General features: G+C 36.5%; 1 protein-coding gene across 1 annotated transcript; it reads left to right on the top strand.

Moving 5' to 3' along the window:
- Window positions 1–486: 486 nt before the first annotated feature.
- Window positions 487–17,310, top strand: LOC149414357 (thioredoxin-related transmembrane protein 2 homolog). The gene is made up of 4 exons (XM_089644303.1): window positions 487–878; window positions 5,599–5,862; window positions 8,662–8,796; window positions 15,639–17,310. Exons 1-4 carry the CDS (start codon window positions 586–588, stop codon window positions 15,769–15,771), a joined length of 825 nt encoding a protein of 274 aa, XP_089500429.1. The 5' UTR covers window positions 487–585; the 3' UTR covers window positions 15,772–17,310.
- Window positions 17,311–17,776: the final 466 nt, after the last annotated feature.

Here is a 17,776-nt window from a genome sequence, read left to right as displayed (position 1 = left end):
AAGTGTGTGCCAAGACCGAAATATTTGGCGATCTGTCCCCTCTGTCTACCCTTGCAGAAATGGCGTGATGGTTATTTAGTTACTAGTACGTAAATCTTAACTCAACTTAACGAATTTAAAATTCTTCATCTTGCCATGTCTTTGTCGCGCGTCCCTGACTTCTACCATTCGCTTTTGCTTCATATAAGCATTAGGTACATATTTCAATTTTGCAAACTACATTTCGTAACACGGTCAAACATAGTAATTTATATGCGTATATAAAATAATTAAACATAATATTCTCATAAAATACAGCAAAGGTAGACAATTCATAATTTGTCTGGTTTTAAAAGATTGTTTAATAATTTGATAATTTCACTAATGAATAAAATTTATAAAATCAAATTTAAAAAAATATTATTTTACGAAGTGATTATTTAATTTAATTGATTTTTTAATAAGGGCAGCTTTAAATTATTTACTGGTAATACCTCTTGACACAATTTTGACATTTATTTTCGTTCTCTCACATTGGGTACCGTTTAACCAATTCTTCTAATTATCGCTAATTCTGACTGATCCGAGACAAAAGAATCCTTCAAGATGACATTCAAGAAGGATCTGCTCCTTCTCTTGAAGCCGTATTACTGGTTTAACATCCTTTTAAGTTTTTCATACATTGCGGCAAAAAGGATCCCGTTTCTGTGTTCTGTGATATTCAGTCAGACTGACTGCGAACTTAATGGGAGAGAGACGGAAATCTTATTCTTCCTCGTTATTGTAGTCATGATTAGAACTCGCAAAGCTGGAAGCGTTACCATGATTAATTACCTGACTTCTGCGTTTAGTTACACGAAGATTGCTAATTTGATCCTTTGGTTCTACTCGGATGTGAGGTGAGTTCATCTTTCAAATTTATTTTGGTAAAGTTGCCGAATTCCGCCTCACGCACGCAGAGCCTCAGATCTGTAGCAACAAAATAACTGTAAAAAACTCTTGACTCTGTGCAGAAACGGGTGGTCCGTTTGATAGATTCAATCATTAGAGCACATGCGTCAGGTGGGAATGCTTCTACCGGTATTTCAATGGAAGATGTACCGAGATATAGCATCAACTTTTATACACGGCCGAAATTTGTCACATGAGAACGGGTCGCTTCTACGACTCGATCTTGTTGAACGATTTGTCGGTCTCTGTGTTTCCTCCCCCTTACAACGTAGGTCTCTTCAAGACCTGTTCTCTCTCATTCCTCTACTCAAAAAGATCCTCTACACGGCATCCCCAAATATGACAAAGGCCCTGAGGTAACTTTATTAAATAACAATTGATTTCAACATGATTACCACTAGAAACGACAGGCGGAATTCAACAACTTTATCTTTTTTTATATTAGTTCCACACAGCAGGTCTGAGAAAAATAATTTACCTCAGGGCCTATATCATCTTTGAGGTCTCTGTATGCAAGGTTATATGTATAAAGAAGGTATTTATTTATTTATTAACGCCCTTTTTCGGGGCTTTTACGTGAGAACATTAAGAAATATACATTATTTATTGTACATAACTGAATTGCTTCATTAACAACATTTTATATTTGTTTAAACATAAATTGAAGATGTCCACTGACTTGATATAATTGTTTCCCTCCATTAGTATTCTGGATAAATAGGAATACATAATGTAGTTAGTCCCAGAATTTCTGCACTGAAATAAATCCTGACTTCTAGTATTTGTTAACCACATAACAGAAATCTCTAATAAGGGCTTAAAAATTTTGAGATTTATAACTAGGCTAACCAGAAATTTTTACAATATAAAGTGTATTAAGGCGATGCCATACGTAGAAATGCAAAATCATGTGTTTTTGGTTTGAAAATTTGGTCGCCTTGAAATGTTTCAGATGCTTTAATTAAATACTGCGAGTAGAATACATCTTGGCTTTTGAAATAATTGACTATTTTTTATATGTCTTTTTATAAGCCCAGAAAAAAATAATGAATAGGCCTATGAAAACTGCTTTAAAGTTCAAAATCTCCTACTTACGAACTCATTTTCGGTTATGATTTAATTGTATAATGTGGCAAATTAAGTTATTTATAAAATGATGGGAAAAAAATTAAATATTTATGCCTGAACATCCACAAAATAAAATAAAAGGCACTTTTTGGCCTTGTTTTTTTCTTGCATAAATCAAAACAGGCGGATGGTGTTAAGCGGGAATTAAAATCTTATTGCCATCTACGTAAGGGTTGTTATTGATAGCGGCTCAATTTAAAATATTACACGACGTAGTGCATCGCCTTACATTTAAAATATAAACGTAAAAGTCCAGCTAGGTGTGAAATTCAATATAAATCAATCTATCTTCAATATAAATAAAAAATGTTTGTCTGTTCAAAATCTTAAATCTCCAAAAGTTCTTCACTGATTGCTTTGAAATTTTGACACAACGTTGCATTCGAACACGCGTGTGTTTTTATATACCCATATTATATAGATGTCACCTGTGACAGGCAAAAACGTGCTTTTTTGAAAAACAGCGCTATCTGTTGGACGTAATAGCAACACACTATTGTTTCTCTATCTAGACAGACATACAGAGCCACAGCAATGCGTGGCGGGATGCAGCTAGTAAATAAATAAATAACTGTCCATTTACAGTTCATAAAATACTTTTTTCTTATTAATAATAAATATAAAATGAACCTATTAACCTTGTCCTACTTTTTTGCACATTTATAATAATTTTAGGTTATATTTTGAAATATTTTTAATGAATTAACCATAGACATATGAATATTAGTAGACCTGCCCTAAGTGATTAAAAGCGTATTATCGCCACTCCCCATACCGGTTCCATTGGAGCCGGCTGGGCTCGCGTATGGCCTCAAGTGAAATTTGAAAACGTGACGTCATCATTCTTGTGCGAACTATGGTCGAGGCATCATCGGTTCATTTTACGAAATAACACGGCAAAATGTTGACTTGTGATATGAAAACTTGTAAAAATAGATGTGAAAAAGAGAATAAACCCAATTGTCGTATTACATTCCATAAGTAAGCATTATTTTACTTTATTTTAAGCTTAGTCACACCGTATTATATGGATCAGTTTTAGAAACATATACTATCACATCACAATGTAGCGATTCTCAAGTGTGCTCATCGTTGTTTACTGGGGTAAAGTAAATTATGAAACATTTGTAAAAGTGTCTTAACTAAATACTCTGAAACTAACTACGACTCTGAAAATAGAACCGAATTTTTTTGCCGAATTTGGACTTCGCAAATTGTTCATAACGTGGCGAGTAATTTGCGCTCCCATGTAAAAATGTCTATTCATTCAAAAGTAGATTTTACTTTTAAGAAGTAAATGGTGATATTATAATGCGAGATGCCTATTTACTGTCAGATTGATTTATTGACGAATCACAGTCAGCTTCACCCCCTTCGTTCTTCAACAGTTGATTTTACCCCTCGCCATTATCTTCGCGTCTATTAATTCCTATGTCTGTGGAATTAACCAAAAAGTTATAATTTATTTTTGCACAATTCATTTCGTTGGTGCTTGGTTAATTTATTCAGGGATTACACTATAACGTAGCTTCAGCTAATTTGTCGTTAATGGCTGTAACTAGTTTAAACTGAACGCAACCGAATAGCAACTTAACAGATTATCACATTGACATGTTTATTTATGAAATATCTCCTTGAAAACAACTTAATTCTTTGGCCTTTAAGCCTTTGTGAATATTTTACCTGAGATTGTATTCTGTTAAACGAAGCAAATATACAATATAAATATTTATTATTTACCCGGAGAAATGTTCAACAGAATACTGTTTCTTCGTTTTAGGCTCGGTAGTAAGCGTTCAAAGATGGTTTGAAAGGGAGATATGTAAATACGAATGTTACAGGGACCGTGCTTATATTAACCTTTCCTTATCTCTGGTGTGTATTTACTACACATTGCTTCTAATAACTTTAATAACTCTATAAATATAATAAATTCTGGGTTCAGATTTTAGGTATTCCTCCGTCATACATTTATGCACTGAATTAAAAAAAATAATATATTACATAGTTTTCAAATTCAATTAAAAATCAGAGTTTTTTGTTAAAAATCGGGATCAAATACATCAATACAATCAACCGTGTGATAGTAAATACGCGAAGAGTGTGCGAGGAAATGACACGCTATTGATGTCCCGCTTTAATTTGCAATGCGGGAACATGAGACATCCACACTTCTGCAGTTGTAGTTTTTGATTTAGACCAGAGGTTCCCAAACTTTTTTTCCCCATAGACCACTTGCCAAATATTTATTTTTTCCGTAGACCCCCTGCCTTCCGAATATTGAATTTTCCTAAAACTATTAACGTCTCATGTGATAATCATTTATTTTTTCCGTAAAAAGATTCCCTTCCCTTGCCTGCCCTACAACCGGGTGGCGATATAGTTCCTCTATTTTTGCATTGTGCAGACAGGGGCACCCTTGTGAGGTATTACACCAAATGAAAATGGAGCAGGATAAGCAACGGGAATTTCTTTCTGTAGCTGGCCCTACAGAACTGCCCCTTAAGTTCTTTGTCAGCGCTTATTCCGGTCAGTTATTCTTGTCATACGATATCCGATTCTTCAACGTAGCATTTCCATAGTCAAAATGTCCTCAAACTTAGTTTTGAAGTCTGTGTGAAGTACATCTAAATGTTGAACGTCATTATTACCGTGGACGTTTTTCAAAAACAAGTTGTGAAACTAGGAAAATTCGTGGCTTCCAATGTGCAATGTTTTGGTTCAATATATTAATTCTGACGATAAAAGGAACGTAGACTCTATTTAAACAACTTTACGATATATAAACATACAAATATTAAATAAGTAATTTCTGAGTCTATTATTAGTATTACGTAAACTGTGTTATTTGTGTTGTATTGTATCCTTTACGGAACTCCTAAATGTTGACGTGAGGTAAATGGGGGTCCGCTCGTATGTACCCCCATTTGAATCTCTTGGACCCCTAAATTTTTTTCTCGCTGACATAGACCCCCAGCAAGCCGATATCGACCCCTGGGGGTCCATATAGACCACTTTGGGAACCTCTGATTTAGACCATCGATACCTACGACCGCACAGCTGTGTTTGTGCCAGCCGCCAGCCGCTAGCCAGTTGGCTGCGAACCGTCGTTAGATGTGGACTCCTGGCACGTTTGTTTAGCATCTGCCGATGGTTTTTTCATGTTTTCAGCAATTAAATTACAATTATTATCACTTTTGATATAAAATATAATAAATATAAGCGATTAGCTATGAATATTCATATTTTTCCAATATTAAATCGCTTATTTTGAGATGTGTATTGACTACACAGCACAGGAACGCGTGTATTTTTTTAGCACAGTAAGGGAAAGGTTAAAAAAACGATAATAATTAAGCGAAAATGGTGAAAATATTTAATAAAACGCGACTCGTTTAAAATAGAGCAAAAATCTCTCGACAATTGCTTTAGTTGTATTTAAAGATACACTGTGAAGTGTTTTATTTAATGAAATATAGAAAGTCTAACCACAAAGTAATTGCTTCCTAAGATAAAATGTAAATATTTTCCTTCTTCCAGGCTTGGTCTCGTCTTCGGCATAGTGTTTGTCCTCTGCGGCCTGGTGCTACCGGAGCCCACTTATTCGGGCCCGGAGAATGTGATTTACTTCCGCGGCGCCGCCAACATGTCCGAGGAACTAGCCGCCACGCCCAACGCTCTGTGGCTGGTGGAGTTCTACACGGCGTGGCACCCGGCCTGCGTGCACTTTGCGCCCGTCTTCTCGCAGCTGTCGGCGGATTTCGCGCTGCCCAACCTGCGCTTTGGGAAGGTGGACGTCGGGAGGTAAGGCTTACCTTGAATAATTTTTTGTGACATAACCTAACCTGTGCTTTGGGAAGGTGCACATCGTGAGGTAAAATTAACCTAACCTAACATAATCATATGGCAAACATCGAGAGAAACCGATATCATGAAACCACCAGCGTGTTTCAAATCTGTTGAAATTCATTAAAGAAAGTTGTCGAAAATTCCATAAATTATATATATTTATCATTCAGAATCTAAACTTTGCTTGAAATGGCTATAGCCGTGTTTGGTGACCAGATATGAATAGCCAGGACTTCCCCACCTTCCTCTTTCCCATATCCTTCCCATCCCACTACCTTCAGCAGGACGTATTGGGGATTGGTGATGCTAGAGTCTCATTGATTCCAGAAGGTAAAAACAAACAGTAAGCAACTTTAAAAACTATGTTTGCGTTCAAAATTTTAATATTTTTATTTGCGTATGCATAGTTATACAGGGTGTATCGGCACGTACCCGACAAATTTTAACCAGCGATTCCTGAGCATATATGGAGTAAAAAATGTTATGGCCACTTTGCTGTTTGGTAACGTTTTTTTTTAATAAAAAATTTACTATTCATATTTTCACCACATGTCACCACTGTTTTATCCTTTGTCAAAGTTTGAAAACCCATCTGGCAATATTTTATTAGAGTTTCATTGAATAATGTACGTATGTACCTACATTGGCGCGCTTTTACAATCACAACGAAATGGCACAGCACCATTCGTCTCATTTTTAACTATTTATTTATTTATTTATTGATACATTACTCTACAGTACTTCACATTTCAATTCAGCAACGTTGGCCTCAATGGGTTGTTCACCCGTGCTGAGGCCCCCATTTTAAAATATACGAATTTATACATTTAAACAAAAACAAAAAACAACATTAAAATAAAGATAAATTTACACCAATAATAAAGATTAGAAATCAAAATCCAATTCTCACACCAAAATAAAAACATTAGAAGGGAATGGAAATCGGCACTTCCAATGATCTATGTGCTTGTGCGTGCCGCTTGCCTTATACATTTTTTTGTGTTGCGTGTATATGTTTTATTCTCTTATGTTATAGAATTTTGGAAATATTGTCTTTTTTGTTCTTTAATCCATTTTTTTATTTTGTGTTTGAATTTATTTTTATTTTCCTCAATTTTTGTTTCAAGTGGAAGACTGTTGAATGCTTTAATAGCGTGGTATTTATGGTGTCTTTGTCCAAAGGTAGTGTTTACTATGTATTATTATTTAGTGTGTACGAAAGAGCGAAGACGCTTTTTGACACATTTGCTAATAACAGCTGTTGAATACGAGAAACAATGCCAATGACAGTGACGGAGTGTGGAAATTTTTTATTTTTTTGTTATTAATTGAAAAAAAAAAATGTTACCAGACAGCAAAGCGCCCATAACATTTTTTAGACCAAATGTGCTAAGGAAAAGCTGGTTAAAGTTTGTCGGGTACGTGCCGATACACCCTGTATATAATAGAAAACTAAAAATCATTTCTCCCAATAACAAAATGCAAAAAAAAAACAATGCAGCAATTCAACTTTAAATATCTTTAAATACATTACCAGAAAGTATCAGAATTATAAATAATAATAAAGATTTTATATTTCATCTTCACACTGAAGCATCAATTACAAAATCAAAACAAAACAAAAAACTCTTTCCACATGAATTTCTCTTAAAAATAACCCATTTTCTGTTTATATACAATTAGCTGACGTGTACCCGTCGTTGCTGTAGATTATCCTTAGGATATAGACATATACCATTAAGGACTTTTCTGTAGGCCTTTTTAAGATATACAATTCCGTAGTACATTATTTTGATGTATCTCATAAGGTTTAGCCAGCGTTAGTAATGTAAGCACCCGATTTTTTTTTTAGACTTGATTACAATCATCTACTTTTCTGTTCTTTCTATAAATATAATATGGATGTATTATATACATAAACCTTCCGGAAGAAATTCTCTAAATGATAGTGAAAACCGTATAAAAATCCGTTGCGTAGTTTAGAAGAACTAAGCGCACAAAGAGACAGACACGGATAGTGACCTTATTTTTATACTATAAGATTTATGGTCCGGCGGAGTCATTGGACCTTACTTTTTCGAAAATGAGGCTGGAGCAACAGTTACGGTGAATGGATTGCGCTATCGAGAGATGATTAATGATTTTTCATGGCCGGAATTGGACGGTATTGATCTGGACAACGTTTACTTTCAACAAGACGGCGCTACGTGCCACACAAGCAACGAAACCATTGATTTTTTTACGATAGAATATCAAAATAACACCTCTTATTGGAAAACCCTGTAGTAATAAATAATGTCGCTATCTGTGTCTGTCTGTTTGTGCGCTTAGTTCTTCTAAACCTTGTGATCTGTATCTACATGTACTACGGAATTGTATATCTTAAAAAGGCCTACAGAAAAGTCTGCGATGGTATATGTCTATCTCCTAAAACAAACCCCCAGCAATGCCGGGTTCACGTCAGCCAGTAACATTATGATTTACTATGTACATTTTGACATATTTTCTGTAAATAATACAATATTATTTTTTTAATAAACAAAAGTCGATTTCTAGTACTAAAATCTGATTTTATCTGTTTTCAATTTAAAATACATCCCAAAACAACGAATCTATTTGAATTTAAAGCGGGAATTTTCGATGACACGATATTATTTTGTCGAGGGGTTAATAGTGAAGGTAGTCACGACTCTCTAAGGGTTGTAGCGCCCCTGATATGACGAAGTTGTGAGCTGTTTTTCCGTTGTGTTCCAGGTATCCAGAGGCGGCAGCCAAGTTCGGTATCCTGGACAGCTCGCTGAGCCGGCAGTTGCCGTCCCTGGTGCTGTTCCGGGAGGGCAAAGAGGCCATGCGGCGACCCGAACCTGACTCCCGCAATAAACTACAGAAGTTAGTACAGTTCTTCTCAGCATTATGAATCTGAATAAATTTCTTTGTACCAGAGACTCACTCTTGAGGACGTTGAGAGATAAGAGATAAGATAAGCAGACCCAACCTATCATGAACCTGCATCAATCGACATCCTTCTTGGCTGCGACATGTTCTGGAGTTGCCTAGAACAAAGGCGAACAAACATCTCAGGAATGCAACTTCAACAAACCGCTTTCGGCTGGGTAATTACACACACCGACACACCAGCTGACGAAGGTATTTCTTTATTTTCCATTAAAGACAACAATGCCCTTCATGATCTCATGACTAAATTCTGGCATATGGAAGAAAACCTTTCTCATCCACCTCAGTCCTTGGAAGAAAAGGCTGTCGAATCACACTTCATTGACACACATTACAGAAATGAAGATGGTAGATTCATCGTGGAGCTTCCGCTCAAGGGAAACCCACAAGACTTGGGTTCTTCGCTAAACACAGCTACAAAACGATGGCTCTCCGTTGAACGGAATGAAATGAATTGAATGGTCCTCTATGGCTATCTCAAAATGAAACACATTGGCCAACTACCGTCATCCCAGATTCACCAGAACTTCCGGAACAGAAAACCACTACTCAAGCATTCATAACACAAATACATAACACTGACATCTTTGATCGTTATTCTACTTTACATAAATTGCAAAGAGTAGTAGCTTATTGTATTCGTTTCAAAACTAATGCTCTCCGCAAGTTTGAATCTCAAACAACTGCACTAACTGTACTTGAACTAACTACTGCAATGACAACGCTTGTTAAAATAGTTCAAAGGCAATGCTTTGCATCAGATATAAAGGCATTACAGTCAAAATCAAAATGTCTTTTGTCAAATAGTAAACTTCTCTCATTGAACCCATTTTTAGACTCGCAGAACGTACTGCGCGTTGGCGGACGTCTATCAAATGCAAACCTCACCTATAATCAAAAACATCCTGTAGTTTTACCTTCCAATCACCAGTTTACTAACCTAATTATAAATCATTTGAAAGTTGAGCCATGAAGTTTGAATATGACTTGGAACGTCTGAATCCCAGTCAATTTTTAATTGCCATAAATCCTGGATGAATAATTTTGCAGTGATATTTATTGGAGCAATTAGACCGAGAGGGTCGAATAGTTTTCCGATTTGTGACAAAAGATTTCTTTTAGTTATAGATGAATTTACAGATGACGTAGCAGGTTGATATCTAAGTGTATCCAGAGTAGAATTCCAACTCAGACCGAGTGTTTTGGAGGTTTCAGATTTTCCCAGTAATGTCGAATCGACAGACTGATTGAGGGATTTTTCGTCTGCGATGAGATTGTCGTCATTGGATTTCCATTTTCGTAGATTCATACAGGCAGAACTTAATATAGAATTTATACTATACTTGAGTTTTAGCGTTGTCTCAAAATCATTACTTCCTGTAAGGAGATCGTCGACGTAAAAGTCATGTAGAATGCGCTGACTTGCGTCTGGCGACGATTCTTGTGAATCCAGTGCTAGTTGCCGTAGACATCGTGTCGCTAAATACGGAGCAGATGCCGTACCGTACGTAACTGTGTTGAGTCTGAAATGAGACAATTTGTTTGAAGATGGGTTTGACCAAACAATTCTTTGTAAATCACGATGTTTGGGAGTTATTAAGATCTGACGGTACATTTTTTCTATGTCCGCAGATATTACATATCTGTAAGTTCTGAAACGTAGGATTATTGAAAGGAGATCATCTTGAACGGTCGGTCCAACCATGAGGATGTCATTTAGAGAGAGCCCTGAGGAGGTTTTCGCAGATCCATCAAACACGACCCTCAGTTTGGTGGTTTCGCTGGATTCACGTAGAATAGAATGGTGAGGTAAGTAGAAATGATGGTTAGAGGATGAAGTGTTGTCCTTAATAGATATTTCAGACATATGGTTTAGGTGAATATATTCATTCATGAATTCAGAGTATTGCAATTGTAGTGGAGGTGAGAGTTTCCGTTCAACGGAGAGCCATCGTTTTGTAGCTGTGTTTAGCGAAGAACCCAAGTCTTGTGGGTTTCCCTTGAGCGGAAGCTCCACGATGAATCTACCATCTTCATTTCTGTAATGTGTGTCAATGAAGTGTGATTCGACAGCCTTTTCTTCCAAGGACTGAGGTGGATGAGAAAGGTTTTCTTCCATATGCCAGAATTTAGTCATGAGATCATGAAGGGCATTGTTGTCTTTAATGGAAAATAAAGAAATACCTTCGTCAGCTGGTGTGTCGGTGTGTGTAATTACCCAGCCGAAAGCGGTTTGTTGAAGTTGCATTCCTGAGATGTTTGTTCGCCTTTGTTCTAGGCAACTCCAGAACATGTCGCAGCCAAGAAGGATGTCGATTGATGCAGGTTCATGATAGGTTGGGTCTGCTAGCTTCATGTGTGATGGGATCGTAGCTGTTGCGTTGATAGTGATTTTGTGTACTGGAATGTTTGGAGTAATTTCATTTAAACAGATGCAAGATAATTGTTTTACAAAACGCTTTTTATATTGTGAAGCAATGGTTATATTAGTTTTGAAATTACTGTTGAATGATGCGCCGGTTATTCCAGTAATTGGGCTATCTGACTTTATTAGCTGAACACCTAGATGCGTAGCTAATTTTGTGGTAATGAAGTTGCTTTGACTGCCAGAATCGAGTAAAGCTCTGGCCTGGATGAAATGTCCTTGCGCATTCTTCACATTGAGAATAACAGTAGATAGTAAGGCATGAGATTCGTTCGCCATGGATGTAGCGGAGATGATTGGACCTTGTTCAGATTCAGTTTGAACTTCTTTGTGAAACAGAGTGTGATGTTTTTTGTTACATGTTTTGCAACGGAATTTGCTTTGACATTGTTCATAAGAATGACCCTTTCCTAGACAGTTGTAACATAATTTAAAAGTCTTAGATGCATTTATTCTGTCTTGAAGAGTCATTTTCTGAAGTTTAGGGCATTGATAGATAGAATGATTTTCAGAACAGACATTGCAACAATAATTTGGAGATGTTACAAAAGTGAAATTTGGTTTTTTGCTATTAATGTTATCAGATTTATGAGCTGTTGCAGATGACTTTGGAATAGATTGAAGCATAATAGATTTATCGGTTAAAAACTTTATGAATGTTTCCATAGAATGAACGTAAGTATTTGGTTCAGGAATGGGAATTCGTTCCCACTCGCGAGATGTTATTGGATCAAGTTTTTTTGATAAATGATGAATTAGTAAGGCATCCCAATGTTCTGTAGGTAGGTTTAAATTTTTCAAAGCCCGTAAATTAATTAAAATTTGATCTAAAAAGGCTTGAATTTCTTTGGAAGATTCAAATTTAATGTTTGCAATATTGTATATAGCTTGGATGTGGTTTTGAATTATTAAGCGTTTATTTGCGTATCGATCTGTTAATAAATTCCATGCAATTTGATAATTATTTGATGAGATTTCCAGAGATGTTAATAATTTGGAAGCGTTTCCGGTTAAGCACGATTTAAGATAGTGAAATTTCTGAATTGCAGATAATTCCTGATTTGTTTCAATTAATGATTGAAAAGATTCTTCGAAACAAGTCCACTCAGAGAATGTTCCGGAGAAAGTAGGTAGTCTCAAAATTGGTAATTGAATTTTGGAATTTATATTTGATTGTGATTGATGTGAATTAAGTTTGGAATCGCTCGTCAGACGCGATTTTGCTTCGGAGATGGCCTTGAAATACATTGTTTCAAAGCGATCGGTTTCATCATCCGAATCGAAATTCAAACTTTCATCACACATACTGATTTTAAGTTGAATTTCCATGAATAAGTCATGCAAAGGTTCGATTTTTGCCAATCGGACTTGGATGATTGACGGATCCGTTCGGTCTTCATCTAACAATGACTGAAACTTCGTTATCAGCCCTTTGATCTGACCTCTTCTGGCTATGAAAGCCTTCAGGTTGTCCGCCATTGTCAGATGACTAGAGATCCGTGCCTGTTATGATTGAGAAACAGCAAAAATATTAACACAGTAAAGAGGGAAAGTTGAAAGGATTGACTTAATTTGGTGCTTGCTGTGATGATTGCTGATTTCTCCTGTGGTGGCTTGGGTGATGATTGCTGGTGCAATCCGGCTCGAAGGACCATGAGCAGCGTCCTCGTGTGGAGTCCAGAAGCCTCCAGTCAGTTTGTAAGGCTGATCGGGTTGTGTAGGCTTCTTTCGTATCACGACAAGGATTGGCTTGCCGTTGAGATAGATGGAGGTTCGCTTCTCATTAAAAACACTTGTGTTTTTGTTGATATGTTTAATATGTTACACAGAAGAGGGTAGACATTAAACCGAGAGAGAGAAGCGAGAGTTGGTTGATACTGGTAATGTAAAATTCAATGCTAATCAGAATAAAACAAAAGATCTCGATCACAACAAACTATATAAAACAAAACACCAATGTTTGACGTGAATACAGACACAAAATATTATAGATGCGAAATTAATGACAATATTACACTATGACGTGCCATAGACAAAAAGATTTAATATAAAAGGTGGCACAGACAGAAAAAGATAATGTAAAAGGCTCTACACATCGAGATTATAAAATGAAAAAGTGAAAGAGTTTAGGCTTGAATAAAGTTAAATAAAAAAGGACAATCACAAGATACGACACGCAACAGTTATAACCTCCTTTATTGTAGAGCGAGCCGCGCCAATTTGTTCATGAACTCACCTGTGGGGTGAGCCACGTTCTTCCTAAATGTAGTTAATCAAAGTGTTTTTGGAACTTGCCGTCTAGCAGTGCCCTCACTGTTTTTGCGCTAAAATTGTCAAATTAAGCCAAATCTCGACGGTATGAGAAGTAATTATGAACTTACCTTGGGGCAAACGTATTATGCTTCATTTTAGTTGAAATAATAAAGGAAAAACATGGAAAAAAACAGAAAATAGCTTGAGATAGACATTTATTAACAAATTATAAGCGGCCATATTGATTTCTAATGATGTAATTATTTTTACAAGTTTGCCAACATTAAAACAGAAAAAATACTAATAAAACGCGGTGAATTTAAAAAACTATTCAGAACTGGAATGTTCACTTGCGTCGTCATTTTCAACATCAGAAAAATTGACTTTGCTTACTGCTTCGAAAAATGATGTGAATGAGCACTTATTTTGCAGCGCACAATGCTTCAAGAACATATAATGAGATAAATATTTGTTGTAATCTCCTTTCCTCCTGTGGTAGTGAGGTAGGAATCGCTTGGTATGCCGCCAGGTGGACTCGATGGCATTGGTGCGCACACCTGCACTGTGCGCGCACCTGGGCGGTGCACGCACCGTCCGTGTTGTGTGATGTGCCGCAGCTTAAAGGGGGTACGAGGGTGCTACCCCCAGCCACGCATCGGGAACAACACAACACACAACACGGCCGGTGCACGCAGCGTCCGCAGCTTAAAGGGGATACGAGGATGCTACTAGAGACCTCACCCACCTGAAATAATAGTAGTACCCGGTAATATCCATTGCTTGATCACCGCCAGTAACGTATTACGGTCCCGTGTTTCAACGGGAACTAGAAACACCCTTCCTGTTTCTCGTTCGATGCCGCCAAACACCCATTGGCCCTCCACGCGATGACCACGGTGATACTTTCGTTTTCCAAATTTGGATTCGTCTATTTCGACTGTTCTTCCTGGACCCCCCACTGGTTCCATGTCAGTCATGGCCCACTCCTCCATAACTTGCCGAACAAACTTCATCCATAAGCCGACCGTGTTACGGTCCAGAGTTAGCTCATGGGCAATGTCTTGGAGATCCTCTTTGCAACGTACAAGCATGTACGTAAGCTTTATCATTGTACCTATTGGCATCTTTGTGTTGTCAAACCAGGTGTTTTGGCGCATTGTGATACGAGTGTCACACACTTTAGATGCTTTTTTAATTTTTTTCACCATCTTCCGACATCGCCAATGAAATAGCTGGTTTTGGTCCACCCCAACACCTTGTCTTTTCTGTAGAACCATTTCGGCCCCACATGAAGGACACAATTTAGTTTTCGGAAGGACATTTAACTGTTGCAAATACCTAATGGTTTCATCTTTAACAAACTTGTGAATTAATAAAAGTGACGGAAAAGGCCGCAATGTAGTAATTGACATTCTCAGATTTGTCAGATCTGTCTTGATTGACTACACGTGAGAAACCACAGAGTAGGGATATAGCAGAGAAACGTTTTTTGAAAACGCGCCTGTGAAAACGCGCATGTGCAGACTGCACAGAGCAGCCTAGCACCGAGCGCAAACATCTTGGGTTTATTGTGGAGAGGTTGGTAGTTGGCAGCGATCAAGTTCCCAGCAAAAAGTGCGATGTAAAATGGCCGCGAAGTGGGATATTTTGATAAATATGTCATATTTATTTTTAATGTAAAAATGAAACGAAGTGAAAGTGTTCTAAGTGAAAGCTTTGCACCTGAGAACAATACCACGGGCACAGTTTGAGATCATCAGGAATTAGTAATTATGTCAGGAAAGTGTTAAATTTTATTGGGCACTCGTAGTCAGCGTATACCGTGTTTTTCATGTCCTACAACGCACTTGAGAGGTTTTTGTCACTGCAAATACATCGTATAAATGGTACAAGTATAATAGCCTAGACCCCAATCTGTAATGTTATAAAAAATTTGTATAAATTGAATGAACATTACAAAATTCACGTAAAAATGGACCTTCTTTTTCCTCAAAACTCAGTACATTCAAGGATCCCATCTTGGTCCTATCTTATTTCACTATCTCAATACCGCTCATTCTTTCTACCAAATGTACAGCTTATAATGCTTTTCTTCCAGGTTTTTCTTCTCTGAAGATAACGTGAAGGCTACCTTCGACCTGGTCGGTCTGCACAAAGACTGTCGGGAGAAGCTGGCCAAGGAACCTGCCAAGACGAAGGGGGTCACCGGTTCCAAGGCTAAGGCAGACTAACCGCCGCGCCATGCGCCACACCCTGCTTACTGCAGGCATACTAGTCTAGGCTCACTACGCAAGGAGAGGTCTCAAAGAATCATTGTACGAAACCTAACCTAATCCAACTTAACCTTCCCGTTGCCAACAGGGGTAACCAAAATATGAAAATTACTACCCTACATAGACATAAGAAAACAATAGACATGCCCATGAGCGAAAGGAGAACAAACTAAGTTGCACTGAGAGGGGAGTTGGCGTTTCCGTCTCCCTTTGATTTTTATAGCGCCATTTTTGTGCAAAATCACCTCAAGTTTAAGTGATTGGTCAATAAATGAATCTGACAGCACACAGGCAACTCACATTGTCCTATTTGTCTTCGAAAATAAAATCTGACTACGAATGACTGGTCCTTTTTAACTTGGAAGTCTATCACACTCAATGGTCACGATCGGCCACCCTTTTCACAATGACGCGCAAATTGTTTGCTGTTTAAAAACCTTAACTGCAAATCCCAAATCGGGTTAAAAAATTTCAGGCTAATTTCCAAAATCGAATATTTTGTTATTGCATCGGTATTTTTTTGTATTCGTACAAAACTTATCCATAATAAATAATGATAACATGCATGGGGTATCTTTGTTACCCCAATGGTAACGAAAGGAAGGAAATGGAAGGTTAAGGTATCATTTTACAAACGTAACCTAACCTGACAGTAGTCAAGTCAGAACAATATGATTAAACTTTTCACGTTGGATCTCTTTATGTTGTGTGAGTTAGTTGTTATTAAATTAATTAATAATATTAGGATTTCTATAAAATAATTAGTAATGCAAACACTGAACCGATAATCTCTAGAAGCGTAATAAATAGCGATTTGAAAGAAAACTGATGTCACCGTTTTACATAAGACGTTTCGCCAACAAAATTGTTCAAGAAAATTTTTATATATATGAAAATGTATCAATTTCAACAAGAGTAAGGTAAATTTGACCATACTTGAGGCATACCCACAATACACTTCTATCAGTTTTTCTCTTCAGTGCGTGCAATGATTGCAAATATTATATTGCATTATGCATACTTTTCGCCAGCAATACATTTATTAGCGTAATATTTATTTAATTATTATTTATAACTGACCTGTTACAAATCACGGGATAGTATGAATTCTTGACACACAATCAGTTCCAATTTTTTAAATGGCAATTAAAATAATATTCTGTTAAAATATTATGTATTGTAGGTAGGTACCTACTTTATCGATTGTCTGAATTTTTCACACAGTCAGTTCCAATTTTGAAAATGACAATTAAAATAATATTCTGTTAAAATATTACAGGTAGGTAGGTACCTACTTTTTCGATTGTCTGAATTCTACACACAATCAGTTCCAATTTTGAAAATGACAATTAAAATAATTTTCTGTTCAAATATTATGTATTGTAGGTAGGTACCTACTTTATCGATTGTCTGAATTCTTCACACAATCAGTTCCAATTTTGAAAATGACAATTAAAATAATTTTCTGTTCAAATATTATGTATTGTAGGTAGGTACCTATTTATCGATTGTCTGAATTTTTCACTATCAGTTCCAATTTTGAAAATGACAATTAAAATAATATTCTGTTCAAACATTATGTATTGTAGGTAGGTACCTACTTTATCGTTTGTCTGAATTTTTCACACAATCAGTTCCAATTTTGAAAACGACAATTAAAATAATTTTCTGTTAAAATATTACAGGTAGGTAGGTACCTACTTTATCGATTATCTGAATTTTTCACACAATCAGTTCCAATTTTGAAAATGACAATTAAAATAATATTTTGTTCAAATAGTATGTATTGTAGGTAGGTACCTACTTTATTGATTGTCTGAATTCTTCACACAATCAGTTCTAATTTTGAAAATGACGCTTAAATTAAAAACAAATATTTGAGTTCATTGAATCAGGACTAAAAAATTCGCAGCACGAAATTAGTATGTTTGATATCTTTAAACATATATATATATATAAATTT

Source organism: Hesperophylax consimilis, chromosome 20 (assembly GCF_061612785.1).
Source record: "Hesperophylax consimilis isolate HC1 chromosome 20, BYU_Hcon_1.0, whole genome shotgun sequence".
NCBI classification, from domain to species: Eukaryota; Metazoa; Arthropoda; class Insecta; order Trichoptera; family Limnephilidae; genus Hesperophylax; species Hesperophylax consimilis.
The sequence above is the reverse complement of the archived record's forward strand: the minus strand, read 5'-3'. Positions and strand labels throughout refer to the sequence as shown.

Bases quoted from the DNA above. Each gene is read 5' to 3' on its own strand.
- LOC149414357 (XM_089644303.1), top strand. From the start codon at position 586: ATGACATTCAAGAAGGATCTGCTCCTTCTCTTGAAGCCGTATTACTGG. The intron at 879-5,598 runs GTGAGTTCATCT...TCCTTCTTCCAG, and splicing joins TGGTTCTACTCGGATGTGAG to GCTTGGTCTCGTCTTCGGCA. The intron at 8,797-15,638 runs GTTAGTACAGTT...CTTTTCTTCCAG, and splicing joins TCCCGCAATAAACTACAGAA to GTTTTTCTTCTCTGAAGATA.